The sequence below is a fragment of the Bicyclus anynana genome, chromosome 10, assembly GCF_947172395.1.
Source record: "Bicyclus anynana chromosome 10, ilBicAnyn1.1, whole genome shotgun sequence".
In the NCBI taxonomy this organism is placed as follows: Eukaryota; Metazoa; Arthropoda; class Insecta; order Lepidoptera; family Nymphalidae; genus Bicyclus; species Bicyclus anynana.
This window is the reverse complement of record NC_069092.1, coordinates 16,565,610-16,588,340: the sequence shown is the minus strand read 5'-3', so window position 1 is coordinate 16,588,340 and position 22,731 is coordinate 16,565,610. Positions and strand designations below refer to the sequence as shown.

The 22,731-nt window shown below is 35.2% G+C and overlaps 4 protein-coding genes across 8 annotated transcripts in view; 2 read left to right on the top strand and 2 right to left on the bottom strand.

The window, feature by feature from the left end:
• Window positions 1–7,137, top strand: part of LOC112046986 (FMR1 autosomal homolog 1) — a 33,263-nt gene extending 26,126 nt beyond the window's left edge. For 2 of the 4 annotated variants that reach the window (XM_052883751.1, XM_052883749.1), the window contains exons 14-15: window positions 2,296–2,370; window positions 5,389–7,137. In XM_052883751.1, the coding sequence (XP_052739711.1) occupies window positions 2,296–2,370; window positions 5,389–5,531 (218 nt within the window). In that variant the 3' untranslated portion in view covers window positions 5,532–7,137. Of the gene's footprint in view, window positions 1–2,295; window positions 2,371–5,367 lie in introns of all 4 variants that reach the window. The other 2 variants (XM_024083868.2, XM_052883752.1) reach the window with 2 other exon arrangements.
• Window positions 7,079–17,996, bottom strand: LOC112046968 (uncharacterized). Its single transcript, XM_052884022.1, has 4 exons — window positions 17,969–17,996; window positions 17,409–17,639; window positions 10,865–10,952; window positions 7,079–9,982 (listed from the first exon to the last, which is right to left on the bottom strand). Exons 1-4 carry the CDS (start codon window positions 17,994–17,996, stop codon window positions 9,835–9,837), a joined length of 495 nt encoding a protein of 164 aa, XP_052739982.1. The 3' UTR covers window positions 7,079–9,834.
• LOC112046960 (uncharacterized) lies at window positions 11,707–17,220 on the bottom strand. The gene is made up of 3 exons (XM_052883756.1): window positions 16,894–17,220; window positions 15,820–15,971; window positions 11,707–15,431 (listed from the first exon to the last, which is right to left on the bottom strand). Exons 1-3 carry the CDS (start codon window positions 17,074–17,076, stop codon window positions 15,161–15,163), a joined length of 606 nt encoding a protein of 201 aa, XP_052739716.1. The 5' UTR covers window positions 17,077–17,220; the 3' UTR covers window positions 11,707–15,160.
• Window positions 17,515–21,335, top strand: LOC112046958 (D-aspartate oxidase). Of its 2 annotated transcripts, none has more exons than XM_024083828.2 (2): window positions 17,515–17,678; window positions 20,222–21,335. In XM_024083828.2, the coding sequence occupies exon 2, from the start codon at window positions 20,228–20,230 to the stop codon at window positions 21,242–21,244; it is 1,017 nt and encodes a 338-aa protein (XP_023939596.1). In that variant the 5' UTR covers window positions 17,515–17,678; window positions 20,222–20,227; the 3' UTR covers window positions 21,245–21,335. The 2 variants fall into 2 exon arrangements, with proteins under 2 accessions (XP_023939596.1, XP_023939597.1); XM_024083829.2 differs by lacking the exon at window positions 17,515–17,678 and adding an exon at window positions 18,652–18,808.
• Window positions 21,336–22,731: the final 1,396 nt, after the last annotated feature.

Genomic DNA, 22,731 nt, shown 5'->3' with positions numbered 1-22,731 from the left:
ATCCAAACATTGCCGACGATCGTATCTGTTTTTATAAGTAATCATATAACATTAATGTACAATTTTCGTAGTTTTTACTCATTTATCTTTTTAATTTGTTAATTGAAATGCTAACGTGTTTTCTTATTTTGGACCAAATTGCCAAGGTAATGATGAATCTGAAAATATTACTGAATGTGCTAGTTAAAATGTAGTGTGTAGTTGTTATGTTATATTATAAATTATAATTATATGAAATATTATTTATGTTATCTAAGTATTTATTATGCATCATAGTAACTATTATTTTATGTTTGTTTTTGCACCCTATTTATTACATTTTAATTAGTACAGTATTTGCAATTCGTGAATGCGCGTGATTTTTTTTGAATATTTGTGAAGTTTTTCACTTTGAGAACCTTCTGTAATGTCCAACGTTGTTTAAAGTAACAGTAAAGTTTGTTAAATTATTGTTTGTCATACATACACTACTTCTTGTCAAAAAGTTTGGATAAATTCAGATCCAATGAGATGCCATTTATGTATCCACTCTTATATTAATTCATAACATGTTAAACAATAACCCTGTATATATTAATGCTATAAATAAATGTTGTGATCAAAATTTGCGTTTGTATTATAAAATTGAAAGGGGAGATGCAATGATGAAATATGAATATATGATTCATAAAATCCAGGACACGAAAAACCCTGGATTTAAATATTACCTTTGTTACTAAACAAAATAAAAGGTTTGCTAATTATATCACAAAAAATCATAATTTTAATGATTTTCTTTTTGAATATCTGGTAAACCCACCAGTTTTTTAATTGCGATTTTATTAAAAATAAATATTACATAGCAGTTTCAACGTTTGCCGGGTAGATAATAATAAAAAACTCACGCGCATTCATATATTATGAATTGCATTGGTTTGACATATAGCATATAGTTAGTTTAGGAGGGGGGTTTATTTTTTAATCTATCTAGATATCTTCTATGATATTTCTTAAAGAAATAAATTAATGATAAATGCTATTTCTAAACGACTAAGTCACATTACAAAAATATTTAATGATTTAAAGAAGAGAAATACAGATATTAATAGATTTTATGTAGCAAATAATATGTTAACGATAAAATAAAAATGTCTACAAAGATGCTACATAGATATATTATACTAGCTTGAATAATTATAAGATATATTTCATTTATAAACGATTAGGAATGAGGGTAACTAACTGAGGTGATGGTTGTAGTAAGAATGGGCTATTGTGGCTTACCTAATAGCTCTGCTTATTTTTTTTATAAACGGAATGTCATTAATCTAAGTCTTTAATTAAACCGAAACCCTCATTATAAATTTGAAATCTTTTATCATTTCATTTAAATTATTGTAATAGTCAAGGTTTCTTAACTCGGCATGCGTAAGATTTTAATTTTGAAAGGGTTTTAGGTATATGAATTGGGTGTGTCTTAGCATTGTCGAATGTTTTTGTATATTAGTTAAAGTTATAGCAGTTATATAGTTTTTCTACTTTTTGAAGTCTATTTGGCTTTGGATGTAATGGTACACAAAGAATCTTTTGACAGTGGACAGTTGGAAACGGCACGTTTTTAAAACATTATTTATCAAAACAAACCGCCCACGTTTGGTATGTGTTTTTACCAATACATCCAAAGGACTTTCCACAATAAAGTGACTATACTATACAGCCTTTCTTGATGAGTCCTGTTTATCAACAAAATAATTAGAAATGAAGGTAGAAAACGCCTGTCATTTCATAACCTATTTATTTTAAATTATGTATGTTTTGTTTATAAAATGTTATATAAAATATATTAACCATATCTAATTGTTCTAAGATTATTAATCAAATTTATTATAAGAGCAAGTTAATTAGAATTATTATTATAGGTGTGAAATTACTAGTGATTAATACCCTCATTTTTAATTTGTTTGTCGGTAAACAGTACTCATCAAGAAAGGCTGTAGTAAATATTTGAATTTGGTATGCATATATAGTAGCAGTTTGGTTATCAGGAGTAGCATTTATTATTTATTTATAACTTGATTGCATTTTTTTGCTATACCTGATCTTGACGGATCAAACTTTTTGATAGAATTGAAAGAAAGTTTGGGCTACTTGGATTGCTAGTAGAGGGTGGGTGGACTACAACACCCAGGTGGGTCGGTTGGGTATTTTAGTAGGGCGTGGGGAGGTTGAACACCCGGGAGGGTCAGTAGGATAGATAGGCGTGGGGTGAGTGAACACCCAGGTGGGTCGGGTGCGAGTGATGCCTGTGCTGTGCAGAGTCCGCGTCTTCGGAGGACGGCCGCGCCGCCGGCGACGCGACCGGCGCCCGCCGCCGGCGCAGGAGGCGGCAAGGTACACCACACACGCACACACACACACACTACATTACATTACACGTACATTAGTACGAGAGCCGGCATAACAAATATATACCCTCATCTGTTATTTTATTGGGATGAGAAGTATTCACATTGACACATTGGACACATAGGTTGCCTAGTTAAATTGCGACCGGATAGTATTAAGTGATTCTTTGTTTTATTTATTTAATCTCCTCTCATTGATTTATTGAAAAACATACACGTACACTAGCTAATAGAATATAACCAAAATAACTGAAGGTTGCTTTCACACTGCAACAGTGAGATTGCCAGATATAAACAGTAAAGTAATGTTATTTTTATACCCTTTGTAATGTTTCTATAACTTTTCTAATAAGAACAGTGCAGATGTGGAATGCCCTTCCGGCTTCTCTGTTTCCTAAAACTTATAATTTGTGCACCTTCAAGGTAAAATAGGCATTTTCTAGGCAAGCGCGTTTCAACCTAGACCTCATCATTGCTTTCCACCAGGCATGATTGTAGTCAAGTGCAAGTCTATTAAGAATAAAAAAAAAAGAAAAAAAAACCTGCATCAGTTATTTTATTTAGTTGTCCAATATGTTAAATGAAAGGTTATTTAAATCAATCAATCAATCAATCAATTTATTTCTTTGCAGATACATGCATTATTTATTTAACTGTATTAGATTGCCTTTCATTTAGTTCTTGGTTTCCCAGATTGTGTATGAAAAATATGTTTGGCCACAATTTAACTAGGCAACCTTTATGCAATGTATCAGGTGAGGGTATATATTTCTAATGCAGGATTTGTTCCGATTTAGAAGTCCTCCAAATGATTAATCACCTTAATAATATATTACCAGTTACTACTCACAATTTTCTCCGACCGTTAATCGTCTTGTCTAAATATTTAGGAATTTATGAAAATCAAAATTAAAAAAAACTCATTCGCAATTTCGACATGGAGAGTTACAAATACTTTTTCACCTCTCTAGCTCAAAAATAGAGCGATGAAAAAACTGTGATGTTTATTCAATCAAAAAAATAGACACATTCTTTTGTTGTTAGCTTTTTTTAATGCCTCAGTTGCCATGTACGAATCATAAAAAAGAAATATTTAAAAAAATATACCTTGGTTTCGGATCTATATAAAACTAAAAGAAAATTTTAATGATTTTATTGCATATTCATTTTGCTTTTTTCTTTTAATATATTATATTATATGGCAGGAGCATGGATCTGAAAAACTTTCAGCTTTATTATTATATTATAATGACAAAGGTCTAGTCTGGCCATCACAGGATCTAAGTATATTAGTTACTTAGTCTGTGTATTTGTCCAAAGTATACATATTGTCTCTTTCTATTGGAAAATTTCTAAATCAGATCAAATGATTACAGACTCACACACACTTGCATGCTTTCACGACAACAGCACTTACACACATATAGCACCAGCCATATTTGTTGATCGCCTCCCCCCTAACAAACATAAAAGGCAATACAATAATCATTAACATATAATGATTATTGTATTGCCTTTTATTTTTATTACATTTTGAACTGAAACCAGGTTTTGCTTTGCATAAATCGTTCACTTTTATGTTGCTGGCATAAATGTTTACACAGATTATGTATATAAAAATGTGGCGTCACAGAACTTTGGACCCAACCCTTGTAATAATCTTACACTTTGCAAATCCACCCTCTCTCCTTTAACAATAATTAACGGATGAATTGTAGATTAGGCACAGCTACAAAACAAAGAGAAACAAGAGAGAATATCTTAGCATTCCATGGATCCACTGTGTGGGGGGTGTCAGGTCCATTGTGTGGCAGAGTAGAGCCCTGGACTTGTGGCCAATGGGCCAAATATATCCATATCATATATATATATATATATCATATCATAGCATATCCTTGACAGTTGACTAAATCTAGGCTTTTGAAATCACATGTAGGAAAACAAAAAAACTGAATTTCACAATTACTAAATCACTGCGTCCAAAAAGCCAGCTTTTTATTTAATTTATTAATTTTTATACAATGTTTTTTTTATAATGTATTCATTTTTCATTTATTATGTTTGTCTCTAACACTTGCATGTTTACTAACCTTGGTTGTAATAAGTGTTGCACGCCCTTCACCTATTTCTATGTATACATACACATGATGTAAAATTTTCAGATTAATAAGTGTAATAAGTTGAGAGATGTATAATTATGACTATGTCACACAAATTTCTCGAATGCTTTATTGGTAGACTATCTTATTCCCTAGTGTGAAAAATGTTAGGAGTTTTGCCTCTCGAGCAATCACTGTCCAGTCTTCTTAATAAAAGAGTAAATAATTTTATGCGAGTTTTTGTTCCGTAGGCATTACATATATTATACAAAATAGAAAATACCTTTTAATATAGTTTGTAATGAGTCGTCAGGGATAAGTAGTGTATTTTTGCATATATGACGTGAAATAAACTATTCCCTTTCTAAGATATTGGAGCTACTATCTTAGATTGCCTTGTCTTTTTTAAACTTCGTTAATTCTATTGTGTTGATAACAGCAAGCTACCCTAACTCAGTTGACATGTAATGGTTTTCTGAAGAATATTTTCATGTTCAATGAAAACTTACTAAAGTCTGTTGAGCTTATTTTCTGAATGATACTGAGTTCACGAATTATAAATTAATAAATTCTGTTAAAGCAGTTCATCGTTATTGATGACTGAGACAGGTGTCCCACTTTTTTTCTGTGTTCAATGCTATTTATTAAAGTATTTCTTCGGTCTATTGGGAAATAATAAAGAGATCTGTTTGGAAATACGTATTTAATTAAATAATTATTTTACATAAATTTGTCATTTTCATAGTAGTACTAAATTTACAAGACAGTACATTTACATTAATATGAACAATATTTCTCTTCCCCCTTGAATACGCACGAACAGGTACGACTATAGCATCATCTCTGCACAGGTGTATGTTGACACAGTATGTATGTTCTGGTAGTGACGTAGAGCGTGTGTGCAGGTGGCGGGTGGAAGAACGGCGTGAGCGGCCCCGCGCCCGCGCCCGCCGCCACGCCCGCGCCCGCGCCCGCGCCCGCCGCCGCCAAGCCGCGCCGCGACGCGCCCAAGCCCAAGGCCGAGCCGCTGCTCAACGGCACGGCGTAGTGCCGCCGGCGCCTGCCCGCCCGCCCCCGCCGGCCGCCCCCGCCGCCGCGCGCCGCCGCCCGCCCCGGCGGCCTACACTTACTCGTATTATGCTTTTGTAAGATTTGTGATTTGTATTCCTGATTACTCGATATTGAAAATTACACTCGTGTACGTCCCGCCCGCGCCAGGGATCCCCGTCAAGCAAACACTCTGTACATATTTGGAATCGTATTTATTAGTACGAGGTGGGTGTACGGACACATTCAGCTTATAAAACACTAGGACTAGTCAGGACGTTACACAGCGACGACTAAATTATGACTAAAAAATTCTCGGATGGGTCACGGGAGTCTGGGGTACGTTTATTGTGACACTCAGAGCTGATAAACGTTACGAGATATCGATTACAAATTATGTACCTACTCTATAAGATTTCACTTAGCCTATACGAAATTCGAGCTAATACAGTTAACTGCAGTCGGAATATAAACTCCACTAGGCAGCGTTACGATATTTATTTACAAGGATACCTACATCAGTCGTTACGATACTGTGATATGCATTATTGCCGGGATATCACGCTACTATGTACAAGTACAGATATGCTTCAGGACTTAGAGCTCGTGGATTCACTGACGGACTCTCGGCACCTCAGCGTATAGTACGAGAGCCGGCGGCACAAATGTGTACCCTCATCTGTTATTTATTTGGAATAACAAATACATTATATAAAATATTCACATGCACTATTATATTAAATTGCGGCCGAATTAAATGTTTTTTTTTTTTAAATTTATTAAATCTTTCCTCATTGGTTAATTTAAAAAATTGTACCCTAGTTAATAGATATCCAAAAGAGTTAAAAAAGTTAAGGGTGCATGCTTTCACACTGCAGCTATGGGGTTGTCAGATATAAAGCTTATTCTATGCTTATATTAAATTTATTAGGTTGTCTTTGATCTAGTTCATAGTTTCCTAAATTTTGTATGAAAAATGTGTTTGGCCGCAATTTAACTAGGCAAACGCAGATTCAGTGACACAAATGTCACTGAATCTATAATTTATTTGATAGCATACATGACTAACAGATGAGGGTGTGTATTTGCGACGCCGGCTCTCCGAGCAGTATAGCGGCGACAGCGCGCGGCGTCTAATATGTTATCTGCCGCGCGGGTGTCGCAGTCGCGCATGCCGCGTCACGCCGCGGAGCTCAACTGATGTTAAATGTCTTATGTTAAGGCGCTTATACAAGCCCGTTGTGATTATGTTGTGTTGGCCATCGCGCCGGGCGGCCGCGTGACGAGGCATTTACAGTTACTGAATTATACGGTCAGGTGCCTTAATGTTACTAATTGTATCGAAAACATCGTATGGAAAAAAAAACAATGTATCAAGCGAATCCACTATTAGGTATGAATTGTAAATGCAACTAGTGTATTTTGATATGTTTCTACGGATACTTGATTTTGTTTTAACATTTTTCATCTTTGATTAGATTTACGTAAGTTCGAATTTTGGACAATTTTGTAGGACGTTCATAGTTTGTAGGAACGGAATACATGATATTTTAACAGCGAAACGGTTCATTTATTTAAACTTCAATAAAGTTGACAGTGATAAATTACTGACGTTTTTTCTTTTAACACATTATTTGTAATAAAAAAAGTAACAAGTTGTGTTGTTTCTTTCTTTCTTTTTTAAGTAGAAATATGTCGCCTTTATTTATTTCTCTTTACATAATAAAACCGTACTCTGATTTGTTTAGAACTATTATATCTAATAAACTTTGGAACTGATGAACAAGTCTTGTTTTTCTGTACATGTGGGGTCATGATATGGAGGGCGCTGTGCGGGTAGCATACTTATTCTTGCATTCTCTTAAACGCCAGATAGTTATAATACAAACTGAAATTTTCGAAAGTTAAATTAATCCAAAACTTCCAGATTGATCATCGCAAAATTTGTTATAAATAGTTTCGAAAATAAATAAAAGGAATAAATTGCATAAAAATTTATCCAATGTTAAGATTTTTTAATCTGGAATCTTATGGATTCGTTATTAATTTCGAGGATTAAGAGATAATGGCGTAGCGAAATAGACTGGTAGTACTCGTAGATTCCTGATGTGATAGAAACTGAGTTGTAGACTTCGTTAGAAAATGAAAAACTCTTCTGTCATTTTCCATATATCCAATTTAGTTGCAATGTGAAATGTAGTAAAGGCGTTTTTTGAATAATTTAATAATACATAAAAAATAGTCAGCCAGCCGTTGGACATTATCGTCGTTGGGCTTGGGCACAGGAATAATATATTTATTCATAACCATATTTGTGCATGGTGGTGGTGGGAGATCCTGTTGTACTACAGAAGAAAATAGAACCTCATTTTTGGAGGTCGGTTAAAAACGAATTGCACACTGCTGCATCTGAACTTTAATAGTACGAGATCCGGCATAAGGAAAATGAATATATACCCTCATCTATTGTTTATTTATCCCTATTTGGGATAAGAAATAAACAATATAGAAAATATTCACATTGACACATTGTAAATAGGTTGAATAGTAAAATTGCGCCCGGTGAGTTGCCTAGTCAAATTAAATGATTAAGGAACGTGGTCCAAAATTGTATGGAGCCCAGGATCAGTCATTGTACCCTGGCGGAAATAAATTAACTATTAAATTAAATAAACTATTTTCTATTATGCAAATGTACGAATTTACTTTAAAAACTCAAATATTTGGGTTTTATTTTATTTATTACTTTTTGTTTAGTTAGATTTATCGCTTATTTAAATTTTAATAAATCCTTGCATTTTTTAGATTTTAATGATACGGGGTACAAAAGTGGACCTGAAACGGACCATCTCCTTTATTTAATCTACTTCCCTCTTTGATTAATGATTTAAAACCGTACACTAGTTATAAGAATATACCCTATAGAATTGAAAGCGTAAAGGTTGTCTGCTTTCAAACTGCAACTATGGGGTTGCCAGATAAATATAAACAGTTGGCCGCAATTTAACTAGGCAACCTATTTGCAATGTGCCACTGAATATTATCTATCATTTATTTCTTATCACTAACAAATAACAGATGAGGGTATATATTTGTAATACCGGATCTTAGACTATAAGTATATCTCAAGTCGTGAGGTGGCGAATGAAGAAGTGATAAAAAGTGCAAATAGAATTTAAACGGAACCACGCGCATGTCTCTACACGCACTTTGACGGTTTTTTTTTTTAACTTTCTATCGCGTGTTGTAAATCTGAACATAACATGCATGATGTAAGGTTGATAGGGAAAGTTGTGTGCATTCACATACATGAGTACAAAATAAGTATAGTTATATTCTATTTTCGGAAGACTGTTTGGCTTTGGTTGTAGTGGTAAGATAAAGACAGGCGCGTTTATGTGAAGGATGGAACGTCAGCAAAACGGAAACTTCTCACGTTGCACGCCTCCCCCACTCTAATCACAATAATATTATAGAGGCGAAAGTTTGTGTGTGTGTGTATGTTTGTTCCTACTTTGCGCTGCGGTTACTGAAGCGATTTTACTCCGGATAATTTAATAGAATAACTCTACTACGAGTAGAATAGGTTGCTTACTGGCATCAGATCACAGAAACATTCAGATCTCAGTCACATGGATAGGTAATTGATATATTATCACCCTAAGCCCTCATTCGCACGAGAGTTTTTTAACGGACTTTAAAAAAGCGTTCAAATATAGAATGAAAAAAAAGTGTGTCAGCTCCGTCGCACGAATGGAGTTTACTCTTTTCAATAGCAACGCCTGAAAAGTGAAAGGTGCGCAACCGAGGTGCAGCGCTGCGTGCGCGCCCGCCAACAGCGTGCACGTGCGTGCGGACGCGCTAGGCATGTGCACGCTATGGCGGCTACGTAAAATGCAACACTGCTTGAACAAAAGCGTCGTGCTTTAAAAACTCAGTCGTGTAAACGTGTAGTTGATAATGCATTTGTTGTATTTGAACGCTTTTTAACGTCCCGTTAAATAAGCTCTCGTGTTGATGAGGGCTAAGACCGCCAACATTGGAGCAGCATGGTCTGAACCCTATATCTTCTATAAGTGTGGCCAGTAGGCTTATTATGCGACCCACTACATAAATATCGGTAAGAGAAAAAGACATAATCGATGGGTCGCATGTTAGGCCTACTGGATACTGTTAGGCAGTTAATGTCGATACAAGTATCCGCATACAGAATGTGTATCTACCCGCACATCGCCTTACAAGCTAGTCTAAACGAAAGTGCCCAGCTCGGTGGGCCTGTCCCCGGCAATAATGAGGTGGTGGCATTAGAGCAGCCGGTGCTTGTCCTCGTGGCACTCGCTGCTGTCGTCGCTGTCGCTGCGCGAGCACGAGGAGTCGCTCCAGTGCTGGAACTCCTCCTTGTGGTGCTCCAGCGCCATCAGCGACGGGAACAGGCTGTCGCACGCGCCGCATCTGGAACACAGGCCCGTAGCGTCACAAACAGAACCAAGATTACCTTTAGTCTGTCCACAGGCAGGTATCCAATAAACATTCTGTGACTGTACCATTCCGACAGCCCACCCGAAGGCCGCGTCAAGCAAACGGGACATTTGAATTATTGGTCTAGAGGGAGACTTTTTCAAATTAACATAATATTGATTTGATAATATTGTCTGTAGTAAAGCTATTCGTCGCTAATAAATGAATAAAAGGTTCTGCACCACTTCACCAGCCCATCTGTGGGCCACGTCGAACAAGCGAGACATACCCATTGCACATATGAAAAAGGTCGAGTGCCAAGGGATTTGAAGGATCAAAGTAATCGTTGCAAATGGAGAGCATTTTGCTGTCTGTCACAATAGATAAACCCAGTTGGTTGCACAAATTTTTTGACAGGGTAGGCACTATACGAACAAATTTTACAAAACGGAACATTCTCTAATGCAGATTCGTATAGGTAATGAGTCCTCGAGGTAGTCAGTACATTTTTTGCATTTATTAGCGACGTGCTTGGTGGCATGAACTGTTAACTGTAATGAACCTGTAACCCAAGCAACTTATAGTTACAAATACCTAAGACACAGCTGTGTGACTTTCGACATAGGTAGGTACGACCTATAGCTTGGCAAAGTTCGTTGATGACATTCCTATGATATGCGGGCGACGGGGGGAAGGACTGGACATCGATACCCCCATCCCGGCCCACGCGGACCTGGGCCGGGATGGGGGTATCGATGCAACGCGCGCTCGACATCAAACCCTCGCAGTCAGTCCTTCCCCCCATCGCCCGCATATCATGGGAATGTCACGAACGAATTTGCCAAGCTATACTTATGTTACATTGGAGCATCTTACCCGAAATGTCTTTTTTTCTGTTGATGGTCACTCAGCTGGCGGCGCGTCGAGAACGACCGGTCGCACACGTTGCATGTAAGAGCTTCATCTGTAACACAATACATGATACATGAGGCTTAGGTAGTTTAGGTACCTACTGTTTGACGAGGTCCATTAGTGTACAAGAAAATGATTTTTTTATATTCTAGATAGGCTCACGTTTGACCATGATTTCACTTGATTTTAAGTGTTAGTAGATATGGTGTAAGATGGGCTACGCTTATCCAATTTACTCTTTGCGCTTACCTAGAAAATGCCTATTGCCTACCTGCTCTAGTTTTAATGTGTAATAATGCAAAGTGCCCAATCTAGAAGAATCAGTCTACATTTCACTGCCAAGTATTTTTTTTCGATTGACTTCGTTGTCTGACTGTGATAAAGAACCTTTTCGTTCGCGTAGATGTACCTATCCTCCATAAACTACATAACAAATACATTTATGGGTATCAAGTTGAAATAAATTACAAAATTGACTTTTGATAGGAATCTACACAATAGAAAAATAGAACCTTGGTTTGGTTGGGGTTAGTTAGGGTGCCCATTTTAATTTACCCTCTGGGGGCGCCTTATGTACCTACTTTTTAGCAGTCTATGCTGTAATCTATGCTCGACTAGGAATAGAAACTGGATGGGGACGTCACACATTTTTTATATGCCAATGGAGAAATCAGTTTTTTTCTTTAGGTTTCATTATGTTTCTAGTCAGGCTTAGAGTTGGTGGCAGGCGGCAGCTCCACTAACAAAATACTTATTTTGGAAAAACTTAAAAAAGGTGTTTTTTTGGATGTCAATGAAAAAGTAAATGAGATTTTAAAGTTTTATTATAAAGTTAAATACCACAGAATCTTTCATAACCTAAATAGATAAAAATAGTAACATTCCAGGCAAAATTTTTATAAATGTTCACACAAAGATTTGTTTAGTAACATTGATATAAAAATACGTTACAGATTTAAATAAGTAGGTAATCTCAAAAGAAGATTTTTTTATTACAATAGTCAGGGCAAGATTTTACGGTATAGTTCCATGCAGCTCGAAAATTGAAAATTTCGGAAGAACAATTTAGAATAAATTGTAGGACATCTCTAGATTCGCCAGTCACATAAAATAGTAATAAACGTACAAAGTTTCAAGTTAAAAGGCACTGAACATTTATCTTGAAGTCTGACATCTCTTCTGTCAGCCATTTTGAGTAATTTTTCTAAATAAAAATAAATTCAGTAACAGTTATCAATACAAACATTTTCGTTTATCATTTCCAAATATCGCAACCTAGGCTTACTGGTGCAGTCATTTACTGTCTGCGTCAGAATCATTACGTTGCTAGTCCGTCAGTATCATCGATCAGCTATTAAAAAGTGGATGCACAATCAGCGACCAAAAAACGTCCCCACTCAATGAGTGCCAAACACAAGTCACAACTTCTTGGCACTCAATGCAAGTAGTCGCATTTGCAAATTCAACCTTAAACTTAATCCTTAAGGCTGAATTTGCTTTGAATTTGAGATTTTATTGAATATTGGACTATATCTAAAGGTCTTTAGATATAATTTTATTTACCAATAATTCTAAAAATGCCAAAGCAAAATTGGCCAGTTTTTAAATGATATTTTCTACATGATTGTGCGTCCTTTTATTAAAAGAGGCCAATGGTCAGTATAGATGGCGTCATTTCGCGGAACCTTTGTGAAGTTTTGCTTTCATTCGCACTCAGGAACATGACCTTGATTTCATACACTACACATTCTCTGACCGCTTTTGAATTTCCCAATTTAATTTCAGATTAATCAGAAATAAATTAAAATTATTCTAAAATAACCTCAATAAAAAATATTTCATCTCTTGATTTCAGATATTGTTTGCAAGTATCTCGCTTGGGCGTTTTTTAAGTAAAATTAAATCAAAATAGCAGAAAGTTAGTGCCAAATGTTCAATGTAGTCTGACGAATACAATGTTTATAGACAGCAACAAGGACACAAATGTCACTCCTGTGGACCTACGATGCGCACCACGACAACCTCGTGAAGAGAAACAGACAAATGTCGAGCAATAGCAGCGTATTGATCGATATTTGTTAATTTTTCTTCACGAGATATTATGTCGTCGGCGCATGGTAGGCCTACATAGGCTTAAAATGCCCGTCAAAGGGATATTTCATATTACCTCTTGGCGCACATTTTAGGACTAATGGTTTTTTTTTTGCCAATTTTCGAAGGGAGATTTTTTACTGCATATCCATTAAATACAAAATACAAAGTTGTGCGTTAGTGTTATACTTTTAAGTTATAGATAAGGATCTTAAGAATTTTAAATGCCTAACCACATGGAGATGATATTACCCCAAGAATTCGGAGTGGTTTGCTATTAGTGTATTTATTAATAATGCACATTAAAAGATTTTTTATTTTGAATCTAAGTTTATGTACAAATAAACTTTTTAAAAATAAAAACATAGTTCACCTCCACATCTCTGTACCCCCTGGTTGGTTCGTTACAAGTTATCTCTTGACTACAATCTCACCTAATGGTAAGTGATGATGCAATCTAAGATGGAAGCGGGCTAACTTGTTAGGAGTAGGATGATCTCAGAATCATTTAAATTAAAATCACATTGATTTGATAATAGTCTGTAGTAAAGCTATTATATATGCTATGGAGTGCTGTCTAATCTAGGTGTAATAACATCTCACTGTATGTAATTTATTAAGTTATAAAAATGCATTTCATAACATCACAAAGAATCATAATTAAGTATATAATTTAGATTATTTTACAATTACAATATAAACCTAATTAGCAATATAGTCTTCATAATCAATAATATAACATTTTTTAATAAGGATTTTGGTTCATATTACAAAGAGTGAAATTTTTGAGCTTCGAACCATTAGTCAGCTAAAAGGGCATATTACTACCCACACATATTGTAAAACTCAGCAAAGTCATGTTAGTTGTTTAATTAAAAAATATATAAATAAATAACAAAGTAGCAGATAGCCATTGATATTATATTTAAGAGATAAGTACATGTTTCTATACATACATAAATTTTGTTTATAATCTCAGGATACAGAAAACCCCAAAAGGTGTAAATGCATAGGAATGAAGCTGTTGAATTTACTCTCTTTTTGATGTAATATCACGAAGAAGCGATTTGTCACTCTGTGTGCTGTGTTGTGCATAGACAGTTACAATTTTTGAACACAATGCGTGCTTAATAATGACAACTGAACATGGTTTCTGTATTCTGAGTTTCTAACATGACCAATATGGTAAATATTGGACATGTTAGAAACATGACTATTTTATCACAATAATATATTTTACACAATAGGGCAGGGAACAAACTCAAGCCTCAAAAGTGTAGGTAATCAAAAAATTGACACCCAAACTTTATCAGAAGTCTTTTAACAGCATATTTTCTTGAGAATTTAAGAGGCTAAGGATAATTTCAAAATATCATTTAGAAATTCTTTTAACTTTAGCTACCTTTGAAGTGATATGAGGAGAATCACTAGTTTATATAATTTGCCATAAACCCTTTCATATTCTGAAATTACATAGGTTACTCCTAAATTTAAATTAAATAGATTTAAATGTAAAATACTTACAATAAAAGTAATTACAGTGCACATGATGATATTTTGACGTGCAGTAAATACAACTTCATGTTTAGACCATTTTGATATACAAAGCCTGTGAATATGAAAGTTTCAAAATATTTCTTATTTATTAGAGGGAAATATAATGTAGAGTGTATTGTATATAAAGTGATCATAAAGAGTAGCAAAGTAAACATATTATTATTTTGCTGATCCTCATGAGACTGTGCTGTAGTTATCTGTATGAACTTGGAATATTTTACTATACCACAGGAATTCCCCTTGGCCAAGAGGGAATTTGTAAAATCCTTTCATGCTGATTTCCTTGGCCTTATATTATAATAATTATCTGTGCTTTCATAAATCATAGCTATTCATAGATCATAGAGTTGATAGATCAGTCAGTAAAAGTTGCCTTTTATATTTACAGATTTGAGAACTATGTACATATTATGCGAACCTACACCTGCTTATATCTATTTACAGCTTATAAAGCCTAACAGTAAAATCCATATTCACAATTTTGACTAACAAACAATATTATATTGTATTTCAATTAGTTGTGCAATGACTGTGGAAAATGTCATCATGTGCAAAAATCCTTAAAAATAATAAAGGTGAGCACACATTCAACCAAATGTGTTGACTTATCTGTTATATGGGCAAAGTATTTGATACTGAGGACTTGAACATGCTCCCTATCACCCTGGCGCCGGATGAGCCTCCCGGTATAGATCCGAGCATCATCCACATGAGTGCTAGCACTTGTGCAACTGCACAGATGATAGTCAGGGCTGTGCTCTGTAGATGTAGTGCACAGTACAGCGTGGCAACTAGAGTGAAACCGTACAGCACTGTGGTGACTGCTCGCTCCTTGGAAAACAGTGACTTCATGTGAGCCCATGGGCCATACAGGAAACTGAAGCTGGAAATTATAGGAGAAAATAAGTTGCTAATATACTAATATTATTAACTAGAATATACGACAAAGTGGGTGAAATATTTAATTTCACTCACATATCTCACACGTATATCATCTCAAATGGTGAAGGAAATACATTGTGAGGGAACCTGCATTCCTGAAAAATTTTCTTAAATATCTGAGTGTGTGAAGTCTACCAATCTACATTAGGCCAGTGTGGTCAAATAATCCATTATTTGGCCTAACCCCTCTCATTTTGAGACAAAACTCGTGCTCAGCAGTGAGCCGAATATGGGTTAATAAAGATAATAGAGCATTACTGTTTTTCTTTTTAGTCAGTTTTCTAAGCATCACAAAGTTCTAACAAAATCTTTCTTAATATAAAACTTACCTAAATATAAAGAAGACACTCCCCAAAGTAAACAAAAGGGCAAATTTCCTGGCTTGCAGCAGTAGGAAGGGTATGTACAAGAATGACAATATGAAGCAGAGGATTCCCAGCGACAAGCATATGCCAAAGCCCATGAACCTCTGTGTTCGACTCTGAAATATTGGAAAGAGAACATTAAGTATATATTACTATTAGCGGACACCACTTCATCCACCCTAAACCCTCTTTAATCCAGCCCTATCACAAAATCTGTTCTTAGTAAATACCTAATAACGATAGTCTACCTTCCTGCCAAATTTCATCTTTGTATGACAAGCGGTTATCAAGATTTTGTGATGACCTTTCACATTTATATATTAAGTTACACATTATAGTGATATTAATTTTACAGTACAGTGAAAAAAGTAAACTGAAATATTGGAAGGCTGTTTTTATTGAGATATTATTGTCATTATTATTGCCATTATTGGTGGGTATCCTTTACTGTACATAGAACTCTTGCATGGACTTCCAAATATCAGTCTCGAGCTGCATCAAACAGCTCTCTATGACCCATTTGATGTTATCCACATGGATCAATCAACACTGAGCTATCGGCTGCGGGGTAGCCATTGGGATGGTGGACATAGTCATTATATGGTGTCTCAAATTTGTTATTAGTAATATTTAATACCAATCAATTTATTACAAGTAGGCTCAGCTTAGAAACACTTTTAAAGTATCAAACAAACTAATATTGTACACACTTGATATTTTAATGAGCAACTGATGTTTTCTGCTGGTTGTTCTTTGTAGATCTGTCTTTCAGTTTGCCAATAGTCTCTAAAGTTTGTCTATTTCAAATAAACAATGTCGAATTGTACATAATTAGTTAACAATTGCTCAGCAAATGTTTCTTTAGATGATGCCATTGTAGTTCAGTTTTCATTATAGAGTTTGAGTGACTATCAGAGCAATAGTAATCGTTGAGTCAACACAGTTTTCGGCAATAATCTTAATGACAACAACTTTAACGTATCTAGGATGAACAATTATTCAATGATGGATTTTACAATAAAAAAACAACGTACTTACCAAGGTGAAATATTCTTTCTGTACGTTCTCAAACCAAGTTCCGGTTGAGCTGGTGCTGGTGGGAGTTTCCTCATTACTGCGAGAGAAAAAACTAGGAGTCGAGAATGGTAAACTGATTTTATAGCTCCTTCGATTCTCGTTCTGTAGCAAGTATTGATCCAAATCCGATTTCAGATTCGCCATTTTGCACTGTGATCGCTATTGCAATATTCTACGTTTATTTTTCACGAAATAATGCCGAGATATGTATTTAATAAAAATCAGTTCAAATTTTCGTCAAAACAAGAACAATGTTTCGTCGACTTTTACAATTTGACAGAATTGAGTCATAAAAGTTGAACTGTCAAACTATCTAGCAGTTGGTAGCGTATCTTCCAAGTTGTCTATTGACACATAGTGATGTAAACGTGAAGGGTCGAAAAACCGTAAAGTACGAATTTTATCATTAAAATAATTATTTATTTATTGTGTTTTGTGTTAAATTAAAACTCATATAAATGGAAAGTTTCGCTCACCGTAATCTGTGTCGTCACTGAAATCGTCGTGGGCGTGCCGGCGGATGTTGTTGTTGTACCGGTCATGCGCACAAGGCGGGCAAACATTTCTCGTATCCCGCTCTTCTAAGTCAGTACTACTAGCATCTGAATCTATGTCAGCCTCTTCTATGTGAATGTCTTCAATTTGCCTGTTGTCAAGTTTTTCATTTGACGCCAGTTGATTGTAGTTTTTGCGTTGTGGCCGGGCTTCTGGAACAAAATAAATCTATTTTTACTGACGATAAGAATGTAAGTATATTTTTTTACCTAGTGTTATCGTATTTAACATTACTAAATTAAAAAAGTATTATTACCAACTTATTATTAAGATTAAATTAATTTTATTATAAAGTATAATACATATTATTTTTAATATTTTAATACTTAAATAATTTAATTCAAAAACAATAAAACAAATTATGTGTAAAATGTAGATCAAAAATAATTAGAATCAGATTTCTGTCATCATATTTTTTTTAACGGCTCACTACAGGGGCAGATTTAATAAGATGATATTTTTCCATTAAAGAGGGTCAGACCTCCCTCTTTAATAGAGAGGGGCTCCATTAAAGAGGGAGGTCTGACCCTCTTATTAAATTATGATACTATGCGAGTAAAAACTTTGTTTATTTTGTCGCCAATAGCTTTCCTGCGATTGGTTGGATGCGTAACTGTCAAAGCAAAGCTTGACTGGATTCCCTAGATATAATTAGATTATAATGATAAATGATTGAAAAATCAGCTAAATCAAAAATTAATGTCTATTAGAACACGATTAAATTTTGTAACTGTCGAAAAATATACATGTATATCGCCAATTAATGTAACGCATCAAATCTATGAACGCATCAAAAGAAAATAATATGGCATTTCATTAATTTGAATTATTTCTTCTAATTTACGACCCATTAATTATATGTATACACTTGAAATTATTATTAAATAAGTTATGGCTATGTTCATAACTTATTTAATAGTAATTTTAAGTTAATTAATAGGTCTAAGATAAGTAATTAAAAAACATCTACCTATAGGTATTTTTTTTAATAGTTTATATTGTACATGATAAATACTAATTATTATCTCTTTTTCACGATTATTACTCCCTCAATTTAGGCGAAAAGCATGTGATAGGAGTGGGTGCGACGTTAGTCCTAAGAACGGGGTCGAACCTTGAACGTCTTGAATTTAAACTAAAACTTGAATTAAACTTAAAGTTTGAACCTTAACCGTCAATACAGAGCATATGTCATCAGTCAGCGTTTGCGCTGCAGAAACGTGAGAATAATTTGATTGTCAATGGTGTGCATTACAAAACACTATTTCTGTATATCGTATAATATTGTGTAATACTGGTATTATGTAATAATTTAAATTATGTGAGTATATTATGACTATCAAATTGTTATTTATCGTCACGTTAATACAGTTCATTAATATTAATTTGCTTGATGTATTATATACAACTCCAAGGTCATTCATTCGTGTTTTGTTTTTGCGAATAAACCAGTATTTGTGGACACAGCTTGAGCAATACGGAAATGTTACAGAGCAAGTATTATGAATGTGAGCCTGCCGGTTTGTATAAAGGGATATAGTTTCCTCTAAAAGATTCAGCGGAGTTTTGGTATTGTTATGTTACAGCACTGTGCCTAGAAGAGCACTTTAAACCGTCGTTCCCGGTCATTATCATTAAAATGTAATAGAGATCGTCACAGAGTTACAAACATCTTTCTGCGCCCGCCAAGCTTCATTAGAGCAGCGTGGTGCGTCTAGTCTCTAAATTCTAGAAGGAGAGATGCCTGTCAGGCTATTTTGTAACGAGGCTTTGTATGTCTCGCAAGAGCGAGTTTTAAATTCAACTCTATTTTTCTCATTCTATACTTACACTTACTTTTGTGTATTGTCCATATTGGCCAAATTATTTAAGTTTTTTATATACAGGTTAAATTACTACATACATAAAATAGTAGTAAGTAGGTCACCGTTTTAACGGGTACAAGTATAATTAGGTATCTGATTCGCATCGGGAGATCCGGGGTTCGAGTCCTAAGTCGATGTGAGAAATGCTAAGCTTTTATTTCTTCTAAAATATTTTAGTGTACAATCTCAGCTCAAAGTTTGTTGGTGGTGTTACACCTCCGTGCCTAAAAAAGCACTTTGTTGTTCTATTTTGTGTATTTCAAACTAAAGGTTAGATATATTTTATCGTTCATAATGTAATTAGTAGCACCTAAGTAGCACAAGACCGAGCTTTCCACCATCAGTGGTATGTAGATATAATCAATAAATTAGTTGTTATTTGATATCAAAATTATTGCCATCATAAATAGTGGTGATCAAACAATCAAGTGATTGACGACAATAATTGCCAGGGGACCGTCGTATACTAGTACAGATTAAGTAGATAGTTTAAAAATGTTGCAATATCAAGTGGGTTGGGTTACGCATTGATATTAATAATTGTTATCATGCCATTTAATTATACAATCCTGATGATGACCTTTCGCATTGAATGTATTAAGTTATATATAAATGCGAAATGTTATTAATCACGAAATCGAAAAGTTCAAAGATGAAATTAGGCAGGGAGGTAGTATATAGTTAGTAACTATCCGCTAAGAACGGATTTTGCGATTGAACTAGATTAAGGAGATCAAAGGACGAATGAAGTCGCGAGCGTCCGCTAGTATTAGTATATAACAAAGGATTTAATGGATGCAAATAACGAGACCAATATTGACTACATTGATGATAGGCATTATTTATATAACTTATCTTTATTGTTTCAGATAAACATGGACAGCAACAATCCGAAAATAGCAGTGATAGGGGCCGGCGTGATCGGTATGACGGTGGGCGCGATGTTGCAGCAAGAGTTGAGAAATACTAATATTACTGTTATAGCCGAAGGATTTAAAGAAGACACAGTCAGCTGTGTTGCAGCGGGTATCTTCAGACCTGGCACGAGTTTCAAGGGACCCACGAAAGAAGTTACTAAAAAATGGATAAACGAGTCCTGGTACTATTGGCAAGACATTTTAAAAACACCTGAAGCACCTCTAGCTGGTATCATGCCTGTATCTAGTTATATATTTTCAAAAGAAAATTATTTCATTACCCGAAACCATTTGATAGAAGACTTGGTGCCTATTTACAGACCCGTAGAAAAAGATGAGCTCAAATTATGCGGCGAAGGATGGAAATACGGGTCATATTTCTCAACGATAAAAATTGGTTGCGATAGATATTTGCCGTGGGTTGAGAAATCGTTTATTGAAAAGGGTGGAAAAATCGAAAATGGAAGAATCGATTCGTTCGCGTCACTACGTTCTAAATATGATTTAGTGTTCAATTGCACTGGTTTGGGCGCAAAGGTGTTATGCAATGACCACGACTTAGTTTCTGTGCGTGGACAAATTGCAAAAGCTAAGGCGCCGTGGTTGAAAATGGCATTCTATGGGGACTATGATACTTATATAATCCCTGGTATAGATGGCGTTGCAACGTTGGGAGGTGTTCGGCAATACGACAGCTATAACAAAGAGGTTTGCAAATACGATGCGGCAGCCATTTTGGAACGCTGTTACGACTTTATACCCTCATTGAGGAAGGCGGAAATCGTCGCGCATAGAGTAGGTTTACGACCGCATAGAATGCCCGTGAGGGTGGAACCGGAAGTGGTCGACGGCGTCAAGGTGGTACACTGCTACGGACATGGCGGTTACGGAGTTATGTGCGCTCCTGGAACCGCGAGAGACGCAATCAAGATGGGTGTTGATATATTAAGGAGTAATGCCAGAAGTAAAATTTAATAATTACCTATTGTTTGACAGAATAGATTTATTTTATATAATCTTATTGTTAAAAATGATTTATCGTTATACATGTTAACAATTTCTTCTATTTTTTTACGATTCATTCATCCCAACCCTACCTCCTTGTGCCTTTTTTCTGCGGGGTCGAACTGGACCGGAAGTTAGAATTAAAATAAAGCCAAATGAAGATATAAATTCCTTCAACTTCAACCGTAATTGAACTACTAGTACTACTTTAAGTTCTACTATAAGTTGCGAGTACTTTCTTCAAATATTTTGACGTGCAACTTCATAAAATTCGATGGAGCCAATTCGAAAAATGATGACGTCATGCGTCATTCCCTCGCTCTAGCGTTGCCAACTTTTTTTTACAAGAAATAAAGTATATTGTGGTTTATGAATATTATTAAACAGTATTTTAGAAAAACGAATATTGTCTTTTGAAAAATGCAAACATTCCATCAGTATTATCTTATGACGTTGTCACGTTCAACTATCGTCAGTAAACCGACTTTACAGACAACCGGTTTTTTTCTATAAAAAGTGTGTATGTAGCCAAATTTGATTAAAAGATCTATGTTACTGATCCCGTGGGGATAGGTAGATTATACATATTTGGTCTATGTTGTAATTATTCTTCTATTTCGAGATCGAAGCGAAAAATATAGAGTTTGACGAGCGCACAAAATTGTGTAAGAGATTGATGTTTTTTTGTGGACACATTATGTTTTTTGTAAGGTCTTCCAAGCACCACGATCTTGGGCCAGCTTCTAGCAACTCTCTGGAGCCCATTGGATACCGGACATTGGATCAGTTCATCTAGTGGTTCTGTTATATAAATAAAGTAAACCATGAACAAGTAATACTCGATTTATCAACTTTTTTCAAATAAAGTGTTATTCAACATAATTACGAAAATTTATAAATAATTTGAGCTACTTCTTCCGAATAAATCAAAGCACCTGCACAACACTGCACTATTCAAATTACTTTCATACATTTGCCATTTGCGGGTTGCGAGGGGGTGACGCGGGGTAGTGAGGGGGCGGTATCGCAGGGGAGTTCGCGGTCTAGATACTGTTACACATGTCAAATGCATTTGTTGATTAGGCCGACCCAGATAACGTCTGCCTGACTGCCTCATTGGACCAGTGGCTTCGAATTGTTCACACATTGCAAGTCTGAGTCGAAATGTCGTTGGATCAGCTTCCACCTTCACACAGGAAGTAAAACTATAAGAAATTGTAATGTTGTCATAAATTGTAATTATAATATTATTGTATGATTTTTTTTAAAAAAGAGCAACTGTTGAGTTTCTTGCCGGTTTCTTCTCAGCAGAATCTGCCTTCCGAACCGGTGGTAGAATCTTTACAAATAGTTAACTGACGTATCAAAAGTGCTTGTATACTGAGCCTACTTGATATAAATTCATTTTTGACTTTTTTACTTTTAATGTCAGACCTAGGTTCCATTCCAGGGTCTAT